The sequence below is a fragment of the Mytilus edulis genome, chromosome 5 (genome assembly GCF_963676685.1).
Source record: "Mytilus edulis chromosome 5, xbMytEdul2.2, whole genome shotgun sequence".
Lineage (NCBI taxonomy): Eukaryota > Metazoa > Mollusca > Bivalvia > Mytilida > Mytilidae > Mytilus > Mytilus edulis.
The window spans coordinates 14,756,295-14,776,722 of record NC_092348.1 but is presented as its reverse complement, the minus strand read 5'-3'; the positions used below and the strand labels follow the sequence as shown (position 1 = coordinate 14,776,722).

Genomic DNA, 20,428 nt, shown 5'->3' with positions numbered 1-20,428 from the left:
GCTACGAGAAACAATGTCATCTGCAGCTACGATTGTCAAATGTCAACTGAAGCAAAGTTTGTTTTTATCTTTCTGTCAAGCATAATATTGAACAGTGATACACTAATGTTATATAAAAAAATATATATGTCGAATATTGTTAAATTCGTTGTAGATTCTTCTAGTATAAACGGACTGGACCCGAATGTCCCGAACAGATGAATAGTTACATACTGTGCGTTATCATCGTGTGACAATGCAGGTTTAATGAGCTTTTTAATGTGTTGTCCTAGTTTTTTTTACGTGTTCGTTTTTATTCATTGGTTAGTCCCCACTTAAGTGTTGAATTTTGGATCATCGGTGTTCTTCAACTGTGTACTTTCTTGGCTTTCTTTACCATTTTGGTCTGGGCTTCGCTGGTGGGTCTTATGTAGACGAAGCGCGCGTAATGTGTAGTAGATTGTAGGCCTGGTACCTTTGATAATAATTAGTATGTCGAAATGTCCTATTGTAATGTTTATTTGTGTATTTCTCTGTCCGTAATGTTCTAGCATTTATTTGTACAGTAGTCCTGTCACGTAATGTTATCATTTTAGTGTTATATTTAATAATGCCATAAAAACAGGAGGTTTGGCTAGCCGAAAAACTAGGTTCAACCTACCATTTACTTTTATTAAAATGTCCTGTACCAAGTCATGAAAATGGCAGTTGTTATCTTATAGTTCGTTTCTGTATGTATTGCATTGTCGTTTTTTATTTGGCACATCAATGCTTCTGTTGTTTCGTTGTTTACCTCTTATAGTTATGTGTTCACCTCAGTTTTAGTTTGTAACCCGGATTTGTTATTTCTCAATCGATTTAAGACTTTCGAACAGCGGTATACTACTGTTTCCTTTATTTATCCAGTAACCTTTGGTGCATTCATTTAGTAATTTTCATTTTCTTTGGTATTTATGCACCCATGGTTTTTAATTCCTAATTAAAGAATAGGACAAAAAGATAGAAATTGAATATTAGTTTTGACATATTTAACATTTTATCTCTACTTTAATGTAGGAAGAAAGGAATTCAAATCAACATTGTTCTAAAGTTTATGTAACATATTTACCTTTTATGTCTAACGTGAAAATAACACAATAAATTGTAAAGTCAATGTACTTGTGAATTTATGTTGTGGTTTGTATGCTACACTTATATTTATATTCAGTTATTAAAATAAAATGTACTATTTTTGATAATTTGTTTTTATAGTTTAAGGTACCATGCTTATAATTTGATACGTCAAAAGCGCGTTTTGTCTCCATAAGACTGATCAGTGACGCTCAGTTCAAAATAGTTAGAATGCTAAACAAGTATAAAAGTGAAGAGCATTGAGGACCAACAAAATCCAAAAAAGTGTGCCAAATACGGCTAAGGTAATCTATGCATAAACAAAAACAAAATTCCATTATGATGACAGCGATGTGTGAACATAAACAAACAGACATAAAAGGTAAAAATGTCAAAAACTAGTAACTCAATTGTTTGTAAAACAATTGAAAGGTCTTTCCTGTATAAGTGGTGTTATTGTAATGTACTCTTTACGAACTTTCAATTGATATACGACAAGCATACCTTCTGAAAATTTTCACTTTTTACACTTAATGACCCCATCCGCCTAAATTTTCTGAGATCCAAAGTATGATATTTGTAATATAGACTTGATTACCGTTCATTTGATATACGACAACACCATACTCCAGAAAGTTTTATTTTTTGCACTTAATAACCCCATCCATCTCATTTTTGGAGGTCAGGAATTCGATATCTCAAATGTACACATCACGACCTTTACTTTGATATACAACAACTTACCTTAGAAGACAATTTATTTTTTGCACTCAATGACCCAACCGAGCCCATTTTTGGGGGACGTCAACTTGATATTTGAAATGAACACTTTGTGGATTTTCATTTGATATGCGACAACCTGACCATATGAGAAGTTTGAATTTTTGCACTAAATGACCCCACCCTGCCCATTGGGATTAAAAGGGGGTTTAAAATTTTTATGTTTGAGTAGAGCTCATTAAGACCTTCAACTTGATATATCAAATGACCCCATTTTGCAAAGTGCCAAAAATGACGCAATATCAATAATAAAAATAGAACTTATACAACTTACAAAGTCAATGCAAATCACGAATATATATCAAATTGATTTTTTTGTCTTTTTTTCATGGAATGTTTTCGGTATTTGGTCAAACATATAACTATGTTACCCTTTTCAATTTCTAAAACATTTTAGGTGCCTCCGCTCGCAAAATTTCAAACTGCATTATCTCTAAAACGACAGCAGATATCTCAAATCTGTTAAATGATAAATGTACTGCATTTGAAGGACAACATTGTAGAAACATATTTTGACACTTCCAAGTTTCATCAAGGTCACAAGTAATCATCAAATATATGATGCAATAACAAACTTGAGAACCGGAAGTGGTAGAGACATGGGACTACCACCAATCAACTCAGGACTACTTGACCTTTCAAATGTGACAAGGTTAAGGTCATACTACACTTTGAAGGTCAAGGTTAAATTTCATCATGGCCTGACATTGACCTCAAATTGAAGGTCTTGAATTACTGATCATCTTTGCAGTTTATAGTAGGTTGATATCTGTTACCTTTTAAAAGATATACACTTGTTACTATAGTTTTAAGAAATTATGTTGTAACTTTTGAACAGACAGTCGGACATTTTTTAGCTTAATGTATAAAATGTAGATTCGTCGAGAGAAAAATTGATACACAGTATAAGTGCAGCAAACTCTTATAGTTTTCTTAATATGCAAGCTTGAAATTGCAGCGTAATTTCTTTTTGCACTCGGTGACCTTTGACCTGGTGCAAATTAAAGGTCACGTGAATTAAAAAATATTGGTGAAGGTCCCAAGTCTCTACGACTTCCGGTTCTCGAAATATAGTTTTCCAAAAATGTATAATTTTTCAAGGGGAATAACTTTTTATCAGGGTAAATAACCTTCTAATTTTTATATTTATTTATATTGCCATATGTTCCTGTACATGCTGCCATTTTCAATTCTATTATATCTCTAATACTTTTTAAGAAAAATGCAAAAAAAAAAAATGCTTCAAGGGGATATAACTCTCAAAGGGGATGATGAAATCTTACTCAGCCTCATCTGGTAATACGTCATAATGAGATCTCTTGATGGTCAATATTTGGACTTGATGACTTCAATAGAAACGGGGGGAGGGCATGTCAAAAAAATGTTGGAAGAAAAAAAACATTAGAAAAACAATAAGGTCTTTCCTCATGTAGGGGAAAGACCTTAATGACGTACAGCAGTCAACATTGTGTTATACACTCAATCACTATAAAAACAAACAAACTGTTACTAGGAAACACAAAAAGGCATATAGACAAAGCACATTAGCCAAAATGAAAGACAGGAATACAATGTTCCTTGTAGAACACATTTTGACTCATAATTTTCAATATTACACAAATGTATAAATACATTCTGTTTCTCAGATATAAAGTACCCGGTTTGGTGTATCTAAAGTTTCGTTAACCAGTTTGGTAGAATGTGTAAATATGGGAAAATTTATTCCGACCCATAAACGTTTGAAAGTGTGAAATTATGTTGAAAAGAAAGCAGGTGGTGTGCGTTTTATTGAATTTTTAGAACTCAAACTGGCCTAAAATTGAGAGAATAATGTTGGTCACAAAAGAGAAGTTATCCCAAGAAAAAATACGCTATACCTTGCAAGAAACAAAGGAGTATGCATCACATTCACGAGAGAAACACTCTGTTAAAAAATAATAGCTTTACAAAAGTGATGCGAAAGACACCAAAGGGATTTCGAGATACACTGACAACGCCATGGCAAAAAAAACCCATAAAAAACCCCTAAAAACAAACAACAGTATACAAAACACAAATGACCTGATCCTACCAAAGCTGATAGTGTTCGTGATCTCATGTGCTCAGGAATGGTAAGCAGATACTGCTTCGCATGAAGCATCTGTCGTGTTGCTCATTTAAGCACAAACCTGGTGATTAGTTTAATTTGGTCGGTCACATTTAGGTGTAAAGGATGGCGGGATTATGGTTAAGACGATTCGAAAAAAGTCAAATAAAAAAAAAACATCTAGGAAAATTCCACACAGAAAATACCTTAACATAAAGGGCGTCATCTGTTTAACAGATTTTCCGTTACCGGCGACCAATTCGTAAAATGTTTGAAAGGGATGATGTCAATTTCACCACTTATAAACTTGGTTTTATAACATATCTGTGAACAGCAACCCTCTATTAAGAAAATTATAATAGGATACGCATACCCTCGAATATCGTATCGACTGTAAAATATACACCATACGCAGTCGCTAATGGAATGTTGCTACATAGAAATAGAAAGTTCACAATTTGGAAGCTGAAATAACTTAATTTGTCGTAAATTTTGGTCGCAACCGACCCTCATTGTCAATTATGAGATGATAGCCACGATATGAGACAGCATTAATTGCATTTGGTGTATCATTTATGTCAGGTTCGATTAAACGACTGCGTTTAACATAATCACCGAACTTTGAATTACTTAGAGAGAGGACATCATCTATGTAGCGGAAGGTGAAGTATTTCTAAGAAGCTCCTGTATGCGGTCAGCCTAAAATGCATAAATTATTAAGTCGACAAGAAGAGGATCACAGTTGGTTCCCATGAAGATGCCGATTAACAAACACGTCCTCCAAACGTAACAGATATGTGGTCAATCAAAAATTCAAATATCTTGACAATGTCAGTTTTATAGTACTTTGTTTGTTTAAATCTTAGGGATTTTTTTTTACAAAGGACGGTTGATCATTCCCTAAGACAAGATGTTAGTATATACTTTTGCCACTCCTTATTCCATGCTTTCAATGTGCTCCTAATGATTGAAAAGGATTGATCACAGCCGAATATTTGAAAGTCAAGGAAGTATAAAATTCTTAATACCAGAAAGGCCCTAAAATAATAGCAAATCCATCTAAGGTCAACTTTAAAGGAAGGTGTTTGATAAAGGCAACAGTAAACTAGAGAATAGGAATGGGGAATATTCCAAAAATACCAGACAACAACCGAAGTCCACCAATAGGTCTTCAACGTAGCGAGAAAATCCCACACCCGCAGGTGGTCCTCAGCAGGTCACTAAAACAATTAGTATACTGTTGTTAAAAAGTCATACATCGATTGATTGAAAACATATCGGGGCTACAAACTAAAACCGAGGGCAACACATAAACTATAAGAGGAAAACAACGAAACAACAGAAACTGTAAAGTGGAACAAATAAAAACACACACAAAAAGTACCTTAATTTTTTTATTATTGATTTATTTATAAACAAACGATTCAAGAAAAGGGTTTGTTATAAATCATGTCAGTACCCAAGCACAAGATTTTTGAATGACAATTTTCGATGTAAAAAATAAAATCACAAAAATATTGAACTCCGAGGAAAATTCAAAACGTAAAGTACCTAATCAAATGGCAAAATCAAAATGATAAAACACATCAAACGAATGGACAAAAACTGTCATATTCCTGACTTGATACAGGCATTTTCAAATGTAGAAAATAGTGAATTGAACCTGGATTTATAGGGCTAAACCTCTCACTTGTATGAAAAGCTGAAATTAATGGACGACTGAAAGATTTCCAAAATTATATGAATATAAATTTGTTACTGAAATGTACTTTAACGAAATAACCAATGTGTTATGTTATTTTAGCGTTAAAATATTTATTAGATTTTTTAGAATGTTTGCCATGGCATTGTCATTATAAAAATAATAAGATGTTGTTTGATTGCCAATGAGACAAATCTCATCCAGAGACCAAATGACATAGATAGGTCACCGTAAGGCCTTCAACAATGAGCAAAGTCAATACCACATAAGCAGCAATAAACGGCATCGACATGACAAATGTAAAACATTTTAATCGAGAAAACCTGATTTATTTACAAAATAAGGAACAAATAAATAAATATGACATACAGCAACATAGGACATCTTCGGAATTACAGGATCCCGACTTGGGACAGGCACATACAGAAAAGGGTGTTCGTTTTCGACTCATGAGTTATCCCTTTGATATCATTTGACTATCATTTAAGACTTTTACATTTCTTCTGTTTGTGCAGCATCGTTGTAGATACTTATCATATCAAAGATACACATTAAAAATAAGACTAGTATTTTTCTCCACTAACTAGGAAGAGTTACACAGAAATAATATTATAATTTAATATTTTAATATTTTTTATTTGTTTATGTTCATGTGCAATAGTCAACAGTCTATTTGCCAATTCCGTACTTGGAGATCTATTTGTTCGAGTTGTTTTTCGTAGGAGTGGCATACATTTTTTATTGACAATCGAGAGCTAGCGGAAAGAGCAAATTTAAAAGTACATGATGTGTAATATCTAAGTTTTTCATGACTTTCAAACCTTTTAATTACATTTATTTTTCTGTTAATGTAAAACATTTTGAATTCAATAGTTACTTTTTATTGAAAATTGGTTTAAAACACCTATATGGATAACAAACTTAAAGATGAAACTTGCATGGGCAGGATCGAAATTTTGTAGTTTAGAGGCAATCAACTTGTTTAATAACATAATTAAATCGGTAATTGGCAAGTAGATTGTTATAAATTATTGTTTGTTTAATCGCCAACTTGTGTAATATTGATTAATTATCATACTACAAATTAGACAATGTTAGTTGACCTCTGAAATATATCCATGCCTATGTCTTTAATCAGTTATTTTAAACGGACATTTTACATTTGTTTTGCATGGCACACTATCTCCCCCGTGGTGTTTAACATCATGTACTCAATCTGGAATTCTTCTTTCCATATATTTTCAATCACAATGTTCGGTAAACTTGTAGAACAGTCTGTGGCCATTGTTACTTTTTGTATGTTTTGATGACTGAAAAGGTCCTTGAGATACATCCCATTGGATGGTTCCTCGGATACGTCATGTACTACTGGCTTCCAGCAATCGTATGTTATATGTTCATCCTCTTGTTTGGTACTCGTTCCTAGAACCAAAAATCCAATTCCTCCAGACAAAGCAGTTCCAGCAAATATGGAAGCTAAAATGATATCAGGATGTGAGAAAACCGTGAAAGAAAACAAAACAAAGATCACAGAGGTCAAACCCTGATCAGTTGAAACAAATGTGGATAATACATTCAAGTCGTATATTGCTCTGAATTTGGATTGTGATTAAATATTTGATATATTAAAGTTTTTTGACACAGAATGAATTTTGTCTAAGTTCTGAAAAAAAAAAATGAAATTGGACTTTTACCTTTTATAGTACAATGTCATAGATTAGTGATCCATACTTTTTTAACTGAAGTAATTTCCTGGAAACCAAATGTCTTCGGACGATTACGACATCGACAACGCTGATAACAATGATAATAATAAATTCTTAAAAGGGTATCTAAAAAACTTTTGTGGCCAAAATATAACAAATATTTCATTCTTTTACAAATTGTTTTCCTTTTCACTATAAAATCAAATTAGTTTGAATTCAAAATACAGAGCATATAGAAATTAACATACCATGCCAGTCGATAGCAGTATAAATCTGACCTAATACAAGATCGATTAAAATTGCTTTTACGATCTTTTATATGGTCATCAAATACCGGTAACTTTTACTTTACTAGAAAATAGATAAACATATATACCAGTCGATTGTCTTTGGTCCGATTTGATAACATGCTAGAGAATAAGAGGGGAGGTTGGATGTTGTGCTATCAAATCACATTAAAATAAACATCTGCATGTCAATAAACGGTCTCCAAAGATTGAAACCCCATTTCAATTAAGCTTTAAACGAAATTAAGTATGTTGTGAATTAATTTTTGAAGGGAAATGAGAGCACACATTAAAATATAACGGAAGTAACAACTTACCACAGGCACTTGTCTCAGATTCCCCATATATACCTTAATATAACACAAGTTCTAACTCGCATTTTTGAAAAATGTCAGACGGTCGCGAAATTCCATCATATACCGAATTCTCGGTCGTCAACCCCACTTGTTATGTAGCATATTTACCTGTCGATATCGAGATATCGGTATTTAGTCGGATCTTAACATGTACTTGTGATTTGTTAAAAACCGGTATTTTTAAAAATAAACAAACAAATGTCGAAATGTTCAGGACTTCATTAAATCTGTATTTGGGTAAGATGATGCAAGCATACGATTTTTATTGCGTCTTACACTTTGAGAAGCAAATAATCTTTTACTACTTTATTAATATATTGTGTAAAAACGTTAATTATGAGCTATGGAAGTCAAGTGGCTCGAGCATTTTTCTGAGGAAGTTTTAAAAAATTTCAAAGAAATATTTTTACAGTGGGTTTGCTTTCATTAGTCTTCACTATCCTATACATTAACAACTTTTGGTTATATTTATAATTTAGAATCTTCATTGAAGGTGGAACACGAATGCACAGTTAATTAATTACTAGAACACACCCGCGAAATCGCGGGCATATACAGCTTGTGAAATATTGTAGGATGATTTTTTGTAAAAGATATTATGTATGGAGAATTTCAGAAAAGGTATCAAAAGCCCTCTCCCTTTTTCCAAAGTCCGATATTTGTTTCCTTTCTGTTAAATTTTATTATTTTCGTGTTTCTGGTCTCAGACCACAATTATTCTTCTCCTTTGCTACAATGCATCTTTTGGTAAAAGTCAAATTAAATTAAAAATTCCTACCGCTTCAAACATGAAATAAATGTAACTGCTTATATATAGACCATTATTTATTTTAGTCTGATAAAATATGCTTCTATGACAATCCATCAGTGTTTTTTTCTTTCTTTTGAGAGCCTTATAAACATGCCAATGGTAGGATATAAATCGTGTATAAATGATTAAGAACGACTAAGGCTAATTTGAGGGGTGGTCGGAGGGGTTCTGATCCCGAAATCCCGGGGCTTAAAAACATGAAATCCCGAGACGCAGAATTTAAAGAAATTTATATCCCGAAATCCCGAAATCGAAAAATATATTCCCGGATCACGTAAGGATCAATCCCAAAAATCACGAGCCAAAAAAAACCACCCGATCTTCAATGTGTTCAAAAGTTTGAAAACCACTGTACAAAGTCGTAGAAATGCCAAGCTCCATAAGGAACCTTTTATAAAGCTGACTAATTTTCAGAATACACACGCAAGTACCATATTTTGTTTATTGACACATGGACAGACAATTGAACGGATGGAAAAGCAGACGGAGTTATTGACTCCAAGAAAAAGGACTACATGTATGTCATGAATAATCGAAAATGCTTCAAACAGCAAAAGGGAGGCTTCTTCTGGTTATGTATATTGTTGAGTAAATGTTTTATGTCAATCAGTCGTAGCAAACTTGGGTTATCGTCAAGACGTAGGAAAGTGTAACAAACAGATAGAATGAGTGAATACTATAGGGCGCGAACATTATTTTTATGGCGGGGGGGGGGGGGGGGGCTCTTATAAATTATGATTAGATCTTAGTCAGGGTATTCATACGACTCATTGCTTACATGATTTTATTAAAAGGAATTACGAAGGTTTACTGATTTTATTTTAAAATCATTAAAACCAGTGTATAAATCAGAAAGTAACATATAAGGTGTCACAAGTTGAAGCACTCTTTCATCTCCAAGTCCAAATTAAGAACTCTGAGCTGATATAAAAAAAAACCTTAGTCCATCTTTACATTTCTGAAGTCTTAGACTAGCAAATTTGACATCAATTTGAGAACCAAGTCCTCTTCTACCAGGCCACACGGTTCAGTTATTTTACGAATTGCAATTTGAAAAGGTACTTTATTTTTCACAATTCCGTCCAGGTACTCTGGGTCAATATAACTTATCAAACATTCCATATACATCTCGGAATTATTTTCATCATAGGACTGACCAGGGTTTTAGCTGGATAAGAAGTTGCCTTTCCTTTTAACGTTTTGGATACATTACAAATAGAAGCCAGAAATAACTACATTGGTTAGACGTATAAAGAGGGGAATGAGACATCCCTAAACATGTTTAACACTGCCGCATTTGTTGCACCTGCATTACCCAACTTGAGTCCGTAACCTTTTCTATATAGTCTTGTATATATTTCATTTTTTTAATTTTGGTTCATTTATATATTTACAGAAACAAACATTGAACTTCTACTCCCTTTTTGTAGTTAAATGATTGCTCACTTAGGAGACAGCTTCAGGTAGACCAATACACAGTTACAAGTTTAGTTTCGCATTATAGCCATGGTGAATTTTCTAAATATGAAAGTTTTTGTACAATTAAATTGATTTTTAGATAGTTGAATAATAATATAGCCTTCCTGGTGGGTTTATATGAACATTTAGATTGTTTTTAGCATGATTTATAAGCCATTTTTCAGTTTGATCGTCCATACGTTCCTATCCGTACCGCCATAGATTTATAAATTTTGTATTGATTTTAAACAAAGTGTAATGTTTATTGGTCGTTAAGGTTACTAATAAGTAGGATCTTATTGTAGCAATGCATGGTTTACGCTAGAGAAAGAGTTAGACAGATTTAGACGTTTGGCGGGAGAGTCAGTGGTTTGGTCCATTGGTATGGGGGTGTTTGAGAGGTACTCTTGTGTTCGGTATCGGGAACATTTAGAGAACACCCCTATCCAGTAAATAGTGAATTCGCCCTAGAGTATATAAGAGAGTGAGAAACGGCACTCGAGGCTGTCGGTTGGCTGTCGATGAGCCGTCATCAGTCAACAGAGCGTACGTTAGTAATATTAAGACGCTGGGAGAGCTTTAATATTCAGGAGACACTTTGTACTGGGTACAAGTGAACGTACAGGTTGATCGGATTGACAAGGCAGACTGTCCCACTCGGAGGACAAGTTGTACCAGACCGCACTGTCTGGTAGTGACAGACTGTCCCACTCGGAGGACAAGTTGTACCAGACTGCACTGCCTAGTAGTGACAGACTGTCCCATTCGGAGGACAAGCTGTACCAGCTATACTGTCTCTAAGTGACACATCGTCCCATCTTGAGGACAGGCTGGTTTATTGTTTTATATTTGTATATATATAACATGTATAATTGTCCGTTGTTACTTTATATCGACAAAGAGTCAGTGTGTATATTTTAGTTCATTGTGCATAACGTAGATAGTTGTAGTTTTAGTATTGCCGTATTGTTTGTAGACAACTTGGATCCAAATATTTACTGGAACGTTCGTTTAAGATATAAACGCCTGGTTACACGTTACATATTTGGTGGCTAGCGGTTGGGATTCAAGTTGTCTATCAAATACTATATTTGATTGATTGATCGTCATTTAATTTATTGTCAGTTAACATCAATCGTTTACTTTAAAGATTAAAGTGAATCAACCGTGAGGCATAGTTGTAAGTCACGGCTGAGTTGTAACACGAGTGTATTATTAAATAAAGATTGTTTTATTTTGATTACACTGTTTAGCAATGAATATGTCAAATATTGACGACCAGATTGCTGAAATTAGTAGGCAAATACAGTCGCTCAGTGAAAGCACAATACAACATGGAAAAGGTTTCATATCTTCTACACCTAAAGATCAGGGTGTACGTCCGATGGTTGTTGAAGATAAAGATGGATATGTTCATCCGAAGTCGGAATTAACGAAAAATCAAAGTACTGCTCATACTGTTTGCTCTGGTCCGAATGACGTTAAAATCAAACCATCAAAATATGATGGCAATACTTCTTGGATCGATTACTTAGCACACTTTGAGATGTGTACCCTAGTCAATATGTGGTCGGAACACCAAAAAGGTTTGTACTTGGCCGTGTCACTGATTGGACAGGCTCAAGCAGTCCTTGGTGATTTACCAAAGGAAAAGAGACAAATATTTTCAGACCTAGTTAATGCACTTGAGGAACGCTTTGCTCCTTCAAGTCAAACTGAACTATACCGAGTTCAATTCAAGGAATGTCGACAAAAAGCAAGCGAGACTTTGCCGGGGTTAGGTCAGTCAGTACGACGACTTTCTAATCTGGCCTACCCGACTGCTCCGTTAGAATTAAGGGACACGCTCGCCAAAGAACAATTTATAGATGCGTTAGTAGACTCCGAAATGAGACTTAGAATTAAACAGTCCCGTCCAAAAGGTCTTAACGATGCTATACGATTAGCAGTTGAGCTTGAAGCGTATAACACGGCTGAGAGCAAAACACTGAACAGTATGGGTCATTTACGACATACTACTGGTGACGAACGAACAGAAACACCTAATAGTCCTGTTACGGCTGTATATATGAGACAAATACGACATGGATGCAGACGATTGAGAATAATTTACTGGCCATAACAAAAGAGATTAAAGATTTAAAGTCCCAAAGAAAGTTCCAACGGGGGAAGATAGATAACCCACACAGTAAAGGGAAAAGGGGTGGGCCTTGTTTTAGTTGTGGTGAAATAGGGCACTTTGCAAGAAATTGTCCTTATAATAATCAGAAGCAAAGTACTCGGGAAACAGATAACAACGGAACATATACGGACGGTACAGTCAAGACACTGAAGTCTGAAGTTAAGAATAATGACAAAGGCGATGTTGTTGTTTCAGCATCAGGGGATGCCGGAATGTTTGTCGTGTTGAAAATTCAAGATGTACCAGTCAAGTTTGTGGTTGATACTGGAGCTACACTCACTTTGGTCTCTGCAAGAGTGTATGATTCAATTCCTCACTTGTGTAGGCCACATTTGAGTGAAACTAGGTCGCAGATTAAGTCAGTCAGTGACAAGTATTTAAGCCTTCGAGGTAAAGGTAGTTTTAAAATGGATTTTGGTAAAGGGAAGTTTACTTCAGAGGCCATTGTAACTGACCTACAAGTCGATGGAATTCTAGGTTTAGACTTTATGAAGAAAAATAAGTGTCTGATTGACATGTCTGCTAACCTATTACACATCGATAACTTTAAGGTCCTTCTACTTTCTCAAGGTACCCAAATTAGAAATGCTGATGTTCACAGAAAACAACGTCGGTTAACATCAGACAGATAGTCAGAAACGAACCGTGGTTGTTCTAAGAGAAAACAAAGTCAGGTAAACATAGTCACGAGTCAGATGCAGGACAAAGGTAAAGACTTGTCTTTAATAGAGTTACAATCAAATGACTCGGACCTTAAACTTGTTAAACGGTGGTTGACAGAGGGTCAAAGGCCACAATACAGTGATGTATATGGTAAGGGATACTCTATTAGGTCATTATGGAGTCAGTTTGGTTGTTTAGAAGTCCATGGTGTATAGTAGTTAGACGCCACATGGACCGTGAACTTAACGTTGTGAAATTACAAGCGGTAATTCCAATGTCTGAGCGTAAGCAAGTTTTACAATGCTGTCATGAGACAAAGTGTGCAGGTCACCTAGGTATACATAAAACTATAGAGAAAATACGTCAGTCTTTCTATTGGCCTGGTTTGCAATCCGATGTGAGAGCATATGTCGCTAGTTGTGCTTTGTGTAACAGGAGAAAACGCCCAATTAAAAGAAAGCGTGCACCATTGAGATTAGATGAGGACAATGGTCGTCACGAGAGTAAGAGACCAGCCTATATGGCTGATAATGTAAATAAGTAAAATTCGGATTATGTATAAATGTTGTTGAATTCAATTTTGTAATTTTAAATATAACATGCGGGACGCATGTAGATTGAGGCGTGGGTTATGTAATGTTTATTGGTCGTTAAGGTTACTAATAAGTAGGATCTTATTGTAGCAATGCATGGTTTACGCTAGAGAAAGAGTTAGACAGATTTAGACGTTTGGCGGGAGAGTCAGTGGTTTGGTCCATTGGTATGGGGGTGTTTGAGAGGTACTCTTGTGTTCGGTATCGGGAACATTTAGAGAACACCCCTATCCAGTAAATAGTGAATTCGCCCTAGAGTATATAAGAGAGTGAGAAACGGCACTCGAGGCTGTCGGTTGGCTGTCGATGAGCCGTCATCAGTCAACAGAGCGTACGTTAGTAATATTAAGACGCTGGGAGAGCTTTAATATTCAGGAGACACTTTGTACTGGGTACAAGTGAACGTACAGGTTGATCGGATTGACAAGGCAGACTGTCCCACTCGGAGGACAAGTTGTACCAGATCGCACTGTCTGGTAGTGACAGACTGTCCCACTCGGAGGACAAGTTGTACCAGACTGCACTGCCTAGTAGTAACAGACTGTCCCATTCGGAGGACAAGCTGTACCAGCTATACTGTCTCTAAGTGACACATCGTCCCATCTTGAGGACAGGCTGGTTTATTGTATTATATTTGTATATATATAACATGTATAATTGTCCGTTGTTACTTTATATCGACAAAGAGTCAGTGTGTATATTTTAGTTCATTGTGCATAACGTAGATAGTTGTAGTTTTAGTATTGCCGTATTGTTTGTAGACAACTTGGATCCAAGTATTTACTGGAACGTTCGTTTAAGATATAAACGCCTGGTTACACGTTACAAAAGATTTGACGCTCGATCTTTTCAATTCAATTTTATGGAAAAAAACCCCAGCAGAAATGCATATGATTTTTTTTACCTCTTGATAGATATATGTCTATGGTTTCAGGAAAGGTATCACTCTTATTGATTGCAAATTTTCCTTTGGACCAAATTTTTTAGAATCTTTGTGACATGTTCAACCCCCTATTTTGCAATATTTGATATCAAATAAATGCTGATTGTTGCCATGGTTACACATTTTCTTTCCATAAATATACACTTGCATAACTCAAAAATTAAGTCTTATTTATTAGGAAAGAAGGGAAAGAGGGTATTTAAAAATTATGAGTGTCAATTCTAAGTTTTTTTTCCTGTCTGTGAATTGACACCCCACCCTAGCGCATAATTTTCTCGCTGCGTTGGGTTGTTTCTTCTATTTGGTCGGGCTTCTGTTTGACATTTTCCTCATTTCCATTCTCAATTTTATCAAGGATTTACTATATACCCAAAGATTTTTTAAAGACATGTACAGTTACATATATGCTGTTTATGTTACTCCTTTGCGGAAGCAACGTAAAGAAAGAGATGGACAGCAAATTTTAATGTGATTCTTGTAAATAACAGTTAAGATAAGTTAATTAACATAGAAAATAATGTCAAAAACCGTATACACTTTAAGTATTAAGTAACAGATAACAGGAATCTCAATTTCAAATAAACAGTTACCAACATTGCAAATTTAAACAAAAAAGATTACCGGTACAGACAGTGGGGTGAAAACAGTTAACAGTTTTTAGAATTTATCAGTCAAATAACAGTTTCCAACAAATTTAAACCTTGAAAAGGACAAAAACAGTTTAACATAAAAAGGTACCCCCTCACCTTGGATATTTGAACTTAATACAGTAACTTCATTTTCTTTGAAAGGACGGTAAATAACTATTCTAAAATTAGCAAGTTGCCATACAGTTGAAAACAAGTTGCCATACAGTAAATTTGTCAACACGAGCAAGTTGCCGTACCCTAAACTTTATTTTTTTATTGTCTATATTCTTTAAAATACATCTTTTTGACAACAAATTTCAGAAAATATGATGCCACACTATAATAATCTAAAAACGTGTCTGGAAAAATAATGAAAAACAGTTAAATATCTTGACAACGGGGCGACAGAGGACGATCGACCTCGAAATTTTCCGGTACTAAGTGGCAAGTTTTGGAGTATTACACAAAATCTTGCATTAATTTTGTACTTATCAGCCTAATAATTTAAAGAACTATATATCAGAAAATCATTCCTTAAGCGGCACCCTCATCAAATCAGTGGAAATGCTTTAAATTAAATGAATTCTTAACTTGTTTACTTTTTTTTCTATTTCTCTCCGCTTCGTTAGTACCCAATTTCCGGTGGCGATGATACACAGTGTATATGAGTAGTTATTCTGAACAGCATCGATATGTATATTAAAGACACAAATATTCCACCAAATCCACTGTAGTGCAAAAATTCAGTAATGCGAATGACTATTCTTCAACTGATTAAGTTAATTAGCAACGTTATGCAATCATTTGGTAAAGTATTTTGTGTAGTTCATAATGAATACATCTTGCTTAATGAATATTTAAGAAATAATTGATGCAATCTATACTTTATTGTAGTTTTAACATGGATAGGCATTATATTCGTGATTATTTTTTTGCCCGAGCGATAGTTAAGGCTAAAATAACACCAATATAATGCCTACCCATGCTAAAACTACAATTCTGATTAGGAGGTGATTTCTATGTCCGATGTGTATAAGTGCAGATGGTTTGTTTAGGCTCTTCCATAAACATCCTAATTGTTTGTAATCAAGCAAACGACTGGCAATGGGATTTTTCAGAGGGAGGAGTTTTGAACAACCAGCACGAACGGTTGTCTATCTAGGTCAAATATGTCAATTTCGAATTGCAACACGTTACAGTCATAATAAATGAACTAGTAACAACATGTGCATCATTTAAGAGGTTGGAAGTGTTTTAAGTTAATAAAATATATTAAATGCATGCCAATTTGATAAAATTCATTATTCTGCAGTAGTCAATATTCGCAAATGTAAACAAATTTTATTTGATTTAGAGCATAGGTTTATTCACAAAGCGAATGAAGAACGTCATATCAAAATAAAAATTACCTACTCCCGCACCACTACCTCCAACTCCTGCAGCGGCAGTCCCCCCAATAGCAGCACCAATACTAGCACCAGCTGCTGTTCCTGTTGCTGTTGCTCCTGCAATCGCTCCACTAGAAGCCGCGACTCCAACTGCACCTCCAATAGCTTTGGCAGTGCCAACAGCTGCTCCAGCTACACCGAAACCACCACCTGATGTAGCAGCTGCACTAATTACAGGCACAGCTGCACCCCCAGTTATAATTACACCAACACAAGCAGTCGTTGCAACGACCATTTTAGCTATAAAAGATAAAAAAAAGTATACCACTTATTCTTTTTATCATAATGAATTAATTAATCAAAAATCAAATATTATTCAACTTCTTTTTGAAAGTAATCTAGTCAACAACAAAAATAATGATGTTCTTAATTTTTTTTTTTTAGAGAATTGCAACGATATCTTTCATAAATTATCATGATCATGAATAATAATTTACCATACATACCGTTTTGTCAGTATCCACGGGTAAGAATAAAACTACAGTTTATATACTAGATATATATCCTGACTGATATGGGGTACTTTTCATAAATCAGTGTAAGAAGAAATTACTAATTCTTTGATTCCGTTTTTGTACTAGCGTTATTTTTATATGTTGGATAAACCTGTATCTATTTTTAGACGGAAACTTTCATCATGTTCATCGAAGTGGGTTTTTACAGAAGTTGCTTGTCATCACGTATATCTTAACTGAGAAATGATTACTTTTTAAAAGTCAGTGTAAGGAGAAATTCTCCAATTCGGTTTTTCGTTATTGTACTAGTGTTATTTTTATATGTTTGATAACAACTTAACGGAAACTTTTGTTATCATTTGGTGATCAATCCATTGGTCGCTTGGCATCATTTAAACAAGGTTAGTGTTTTAACATAAATAATTATTAAATTTAATAGATATTCTATGTGCATCGATCAGGTAATTAATTCATCAGTCTGATTCTGCAGACGTTTATACGCTATTATATTGATTTTCATATGAAATTTCCGTGTGTCTTATTGAACAAAAAACACTATCGACACATAGTTGATAGTTTCTGTTAAATTGTTTACTTCTATAGACATAATTGCGTCCGTAAAAATACGTAATGTAAATATACGAGTGAATCAGTATTAATGGTTGAAGCTAAATAAGTTATAATCCAAAACGTATTAATAAAATTGAAGAACTTATCAAACATAAAAAAAACAACCTGAAAGACCATTTTATAAGTTCCAAAAGCCAGAATAAAGTGACAACGAATGGCATCGTCTTCTAATATTAAAAATAAAGGCAGCACACATCGTTTTGACCATCAATTGAAAATCAAATACATGGGCGTATTACTTAGCACATACGGACTTGTGTGGATGTGAGAAGATTGAACTTGAAAGTTGCTTGTCAATGTAACTAAGGGGTTCGGGGGGGATAGGAGACCCAAAAATAAAAGTTTAATCTGTTTAAAACCCATTAAAGAAATAAATTGTGTTCGGAAATACGGATATACAGTAGATCAGATGATTATAGGGGTTATATTCATTCTCTCAATGATGTTTAAAACAAATCTTGATTTATTCCTCAACCATCTGAATCCCAAATAACAAACAAGGGTATTACTACAATACAATATTTGTCATTATATATTTTAGATGACGATATTAACAGCCGGTTCATGTGCGTTCATTATCACCTCTACTGGGAATGCTTTACCTGCAGTTGTTGGTTCCGCTGCGGGAGTAATTGCTACAGGTGTAAAACTTTGGATTCAATCTCAACCTCTCAAGATTGCCATGGCAACAGCTGTGGGAACTGGTACATCTTCAGGAGCTATTGCTGGAGCTGTTGCTACTAAAACAGCCGCTAGTGCTTTCACAGGTGCTCTTATAGGAGGCTTGTCTGCAGGAAGTGTTGGGTCTGTAATGGCTGGAAGTATTGCTGTAGCATCTGGGACACTTTCATCAAGCCCTTTAGGTTTGTTGACCGTCGGTACCAATACAAGTGGAAATCAGATAACACAAGATTGTTGGAAACAAGTAGTACACGAAGCATCAGAGGAGCCGTCTAATGGGATACTTCTGAAAGAGTTGATCTCTCATCCAAATGTTGCTGACGTAACAGTAATACCATGTGGTAATCTTCCATATGTCGTCATTGAGAATAGGTGGAATGAAAAATTTGAACTCGAATATGTTGCACTACTTGAATCTGACAAATTGTTTTTACACGTTCAGCCACTCTGAAACCGAATGAAGACACTACAACACTTATAATAATATGTCCGGTGTAAACTTTAATATTGTACAGTAGTATAACATGTGGTCATATTTTATTGTAAGGTATTAATTTAAGATAAAATAAACGGTGTGAATAACGATACTGTCTTTTCATTTGTTAATTAGTCATTTACAAGAACGGTAAAAGAGGGGCGAACGTTACCAGAAAAACAATCAAACTCATAGATTTAAAATAATCTGATAACGCCATGGCTAACAAAAAAAATAGACAAACAGACAAATAAAAATACACAAGACACAAGAAAATGTAATACTGAGCAACACGAACTCCACCAAAAACTGGGTTCGATCTCAGGTGCTCCAGAAGGATAAGCAGATCCTGCTCCACACGTCGCACCCGTCGTGTTGCTCATGTTTTAACAAACCCGGTAAATAGTTTAATTTGGTAGGTCGTGAAAAGGGAAGGGGATTGTAGTTACGACATAAGGAACATATCTGATATCATCTGTGAAACGGTTATTCCATAACGGTCAACCAACTCGTGATGGCGTCCGTAAAATTTACGAAGGAATGATCTCAACTTTTACCTTTTTGAACTCTTGGTTTAATAGCTTCCTTGTGATCAGCAACCCTCTATTAAGGAAATCGTAAAGTGTTGTTTTCAATCGACCCTCATTGTCAATTTCTAGATGTAACTCAAGATATAATATTGACTATATCTGTTGTATTGTTTGTCTCTAATTTAATGGGATATTTGCGTTCAAAATAGCCACCAAATTTTGATTTATTTAATGAGAAAACATCATCTATATAGCGGAAAGTAAGGTTAAAGGATATTGCTAACTTCTTATATTTCTTCCTAAGAAGTTCCTGTATGAATTTAGCTTCATAATAATAAAGGAACAAATCGGCAAGAAGAGGGGCACTATAAGTTCACATTGGAATGCCCTCCAAACGTAACAAATATGTTGTCAATCAAGAAATCAAACATCTTGATATTGTCAGTTTCAGTATGATTCTTTACAAAGTAGGATTTCCCCCTCTCCAAGACAAGATACTTGTATCTACGTTGACCATTCTATTTTGAATGAAACAATGCAATACAAACTCAATTCGTCTTTTAGTTTGGAATGGGGAATACTTGTGTAAAGTGTTTTAATACTATTGGAAGATGAAATAGTCTTAGATTGTATGTACCCTTAAGGATCTTAAGAATTTTTGAGTATCCACATCTGATTCACGCCACCTCTAGGATAGGCAGTCTAACAATAAGTTTGAAGCCCGGCATGTGAAAGCATCACACCACATTAATTGGAAACCTTCTATAGGAAGAAGGATTTTATTAATACATAACACAAAATCCATCCACACGCATACCTAAACGGAGGGTTAGGTTTTTATTGATTATATTCTTAGTCATAGCGAAGCCTTTAAAATACAACAAAAGCTCACACATGAAAGTATGACAGTCCCTTTCATAAAAT

At 34.7% G+C, this 20,428-nt stretch overlaps 2 protein-coding genes across 2 annotated transcripts; one reads left to right on the top strand and one right to left on the bottom strand.

Moving 5' to 3' along the window:
- Positions 1-6,272: 6,272 nt before the first annotated feature.
- On the bottom strand, positions 6,273-17,318 carry LOC139523046 (Golgi-associated RAB2B interactor protein 3-like). Its single transcript, XM_071316797.1, has 3 exons — positions 17,180-17,318; positions 16,695-16,973; positions 6,273-7,133 (listed from the first exon to the last, which is right to left on the bottom strand). Exons 2-3 carry the CDS (start codon positions 16,966-16,968, stop codon positions 6,814-6,816), a joined length of 594 nt encoding a protein of 197 aa, XP_071172898.1. The 5' UTR covers positions 16,969-16,973; positions 17,180-17,318; the 3' UTR covers positions 6,273-6,813.
- On the top strand, positions 17,300-18,957 carry LOC139523047 (uncharacterized). Its single transcript, XM_071316798.1, has 2 exons — positions 17,300-17,589; positions 18,360-18,957. Exon 2 carries the CDS (start codon positions 18,360-18,362, stop codon positions 18,948-18,950), a length of 591 nt encoding a protein of 196 aa, XP_071172899.1. The 5' UTR covers positions 17,300-17,589; the 3' UTR covers positions 18,951-18,957.
- Positions 18,958-20,428: the final 1,471 nt, after the last annotated feature.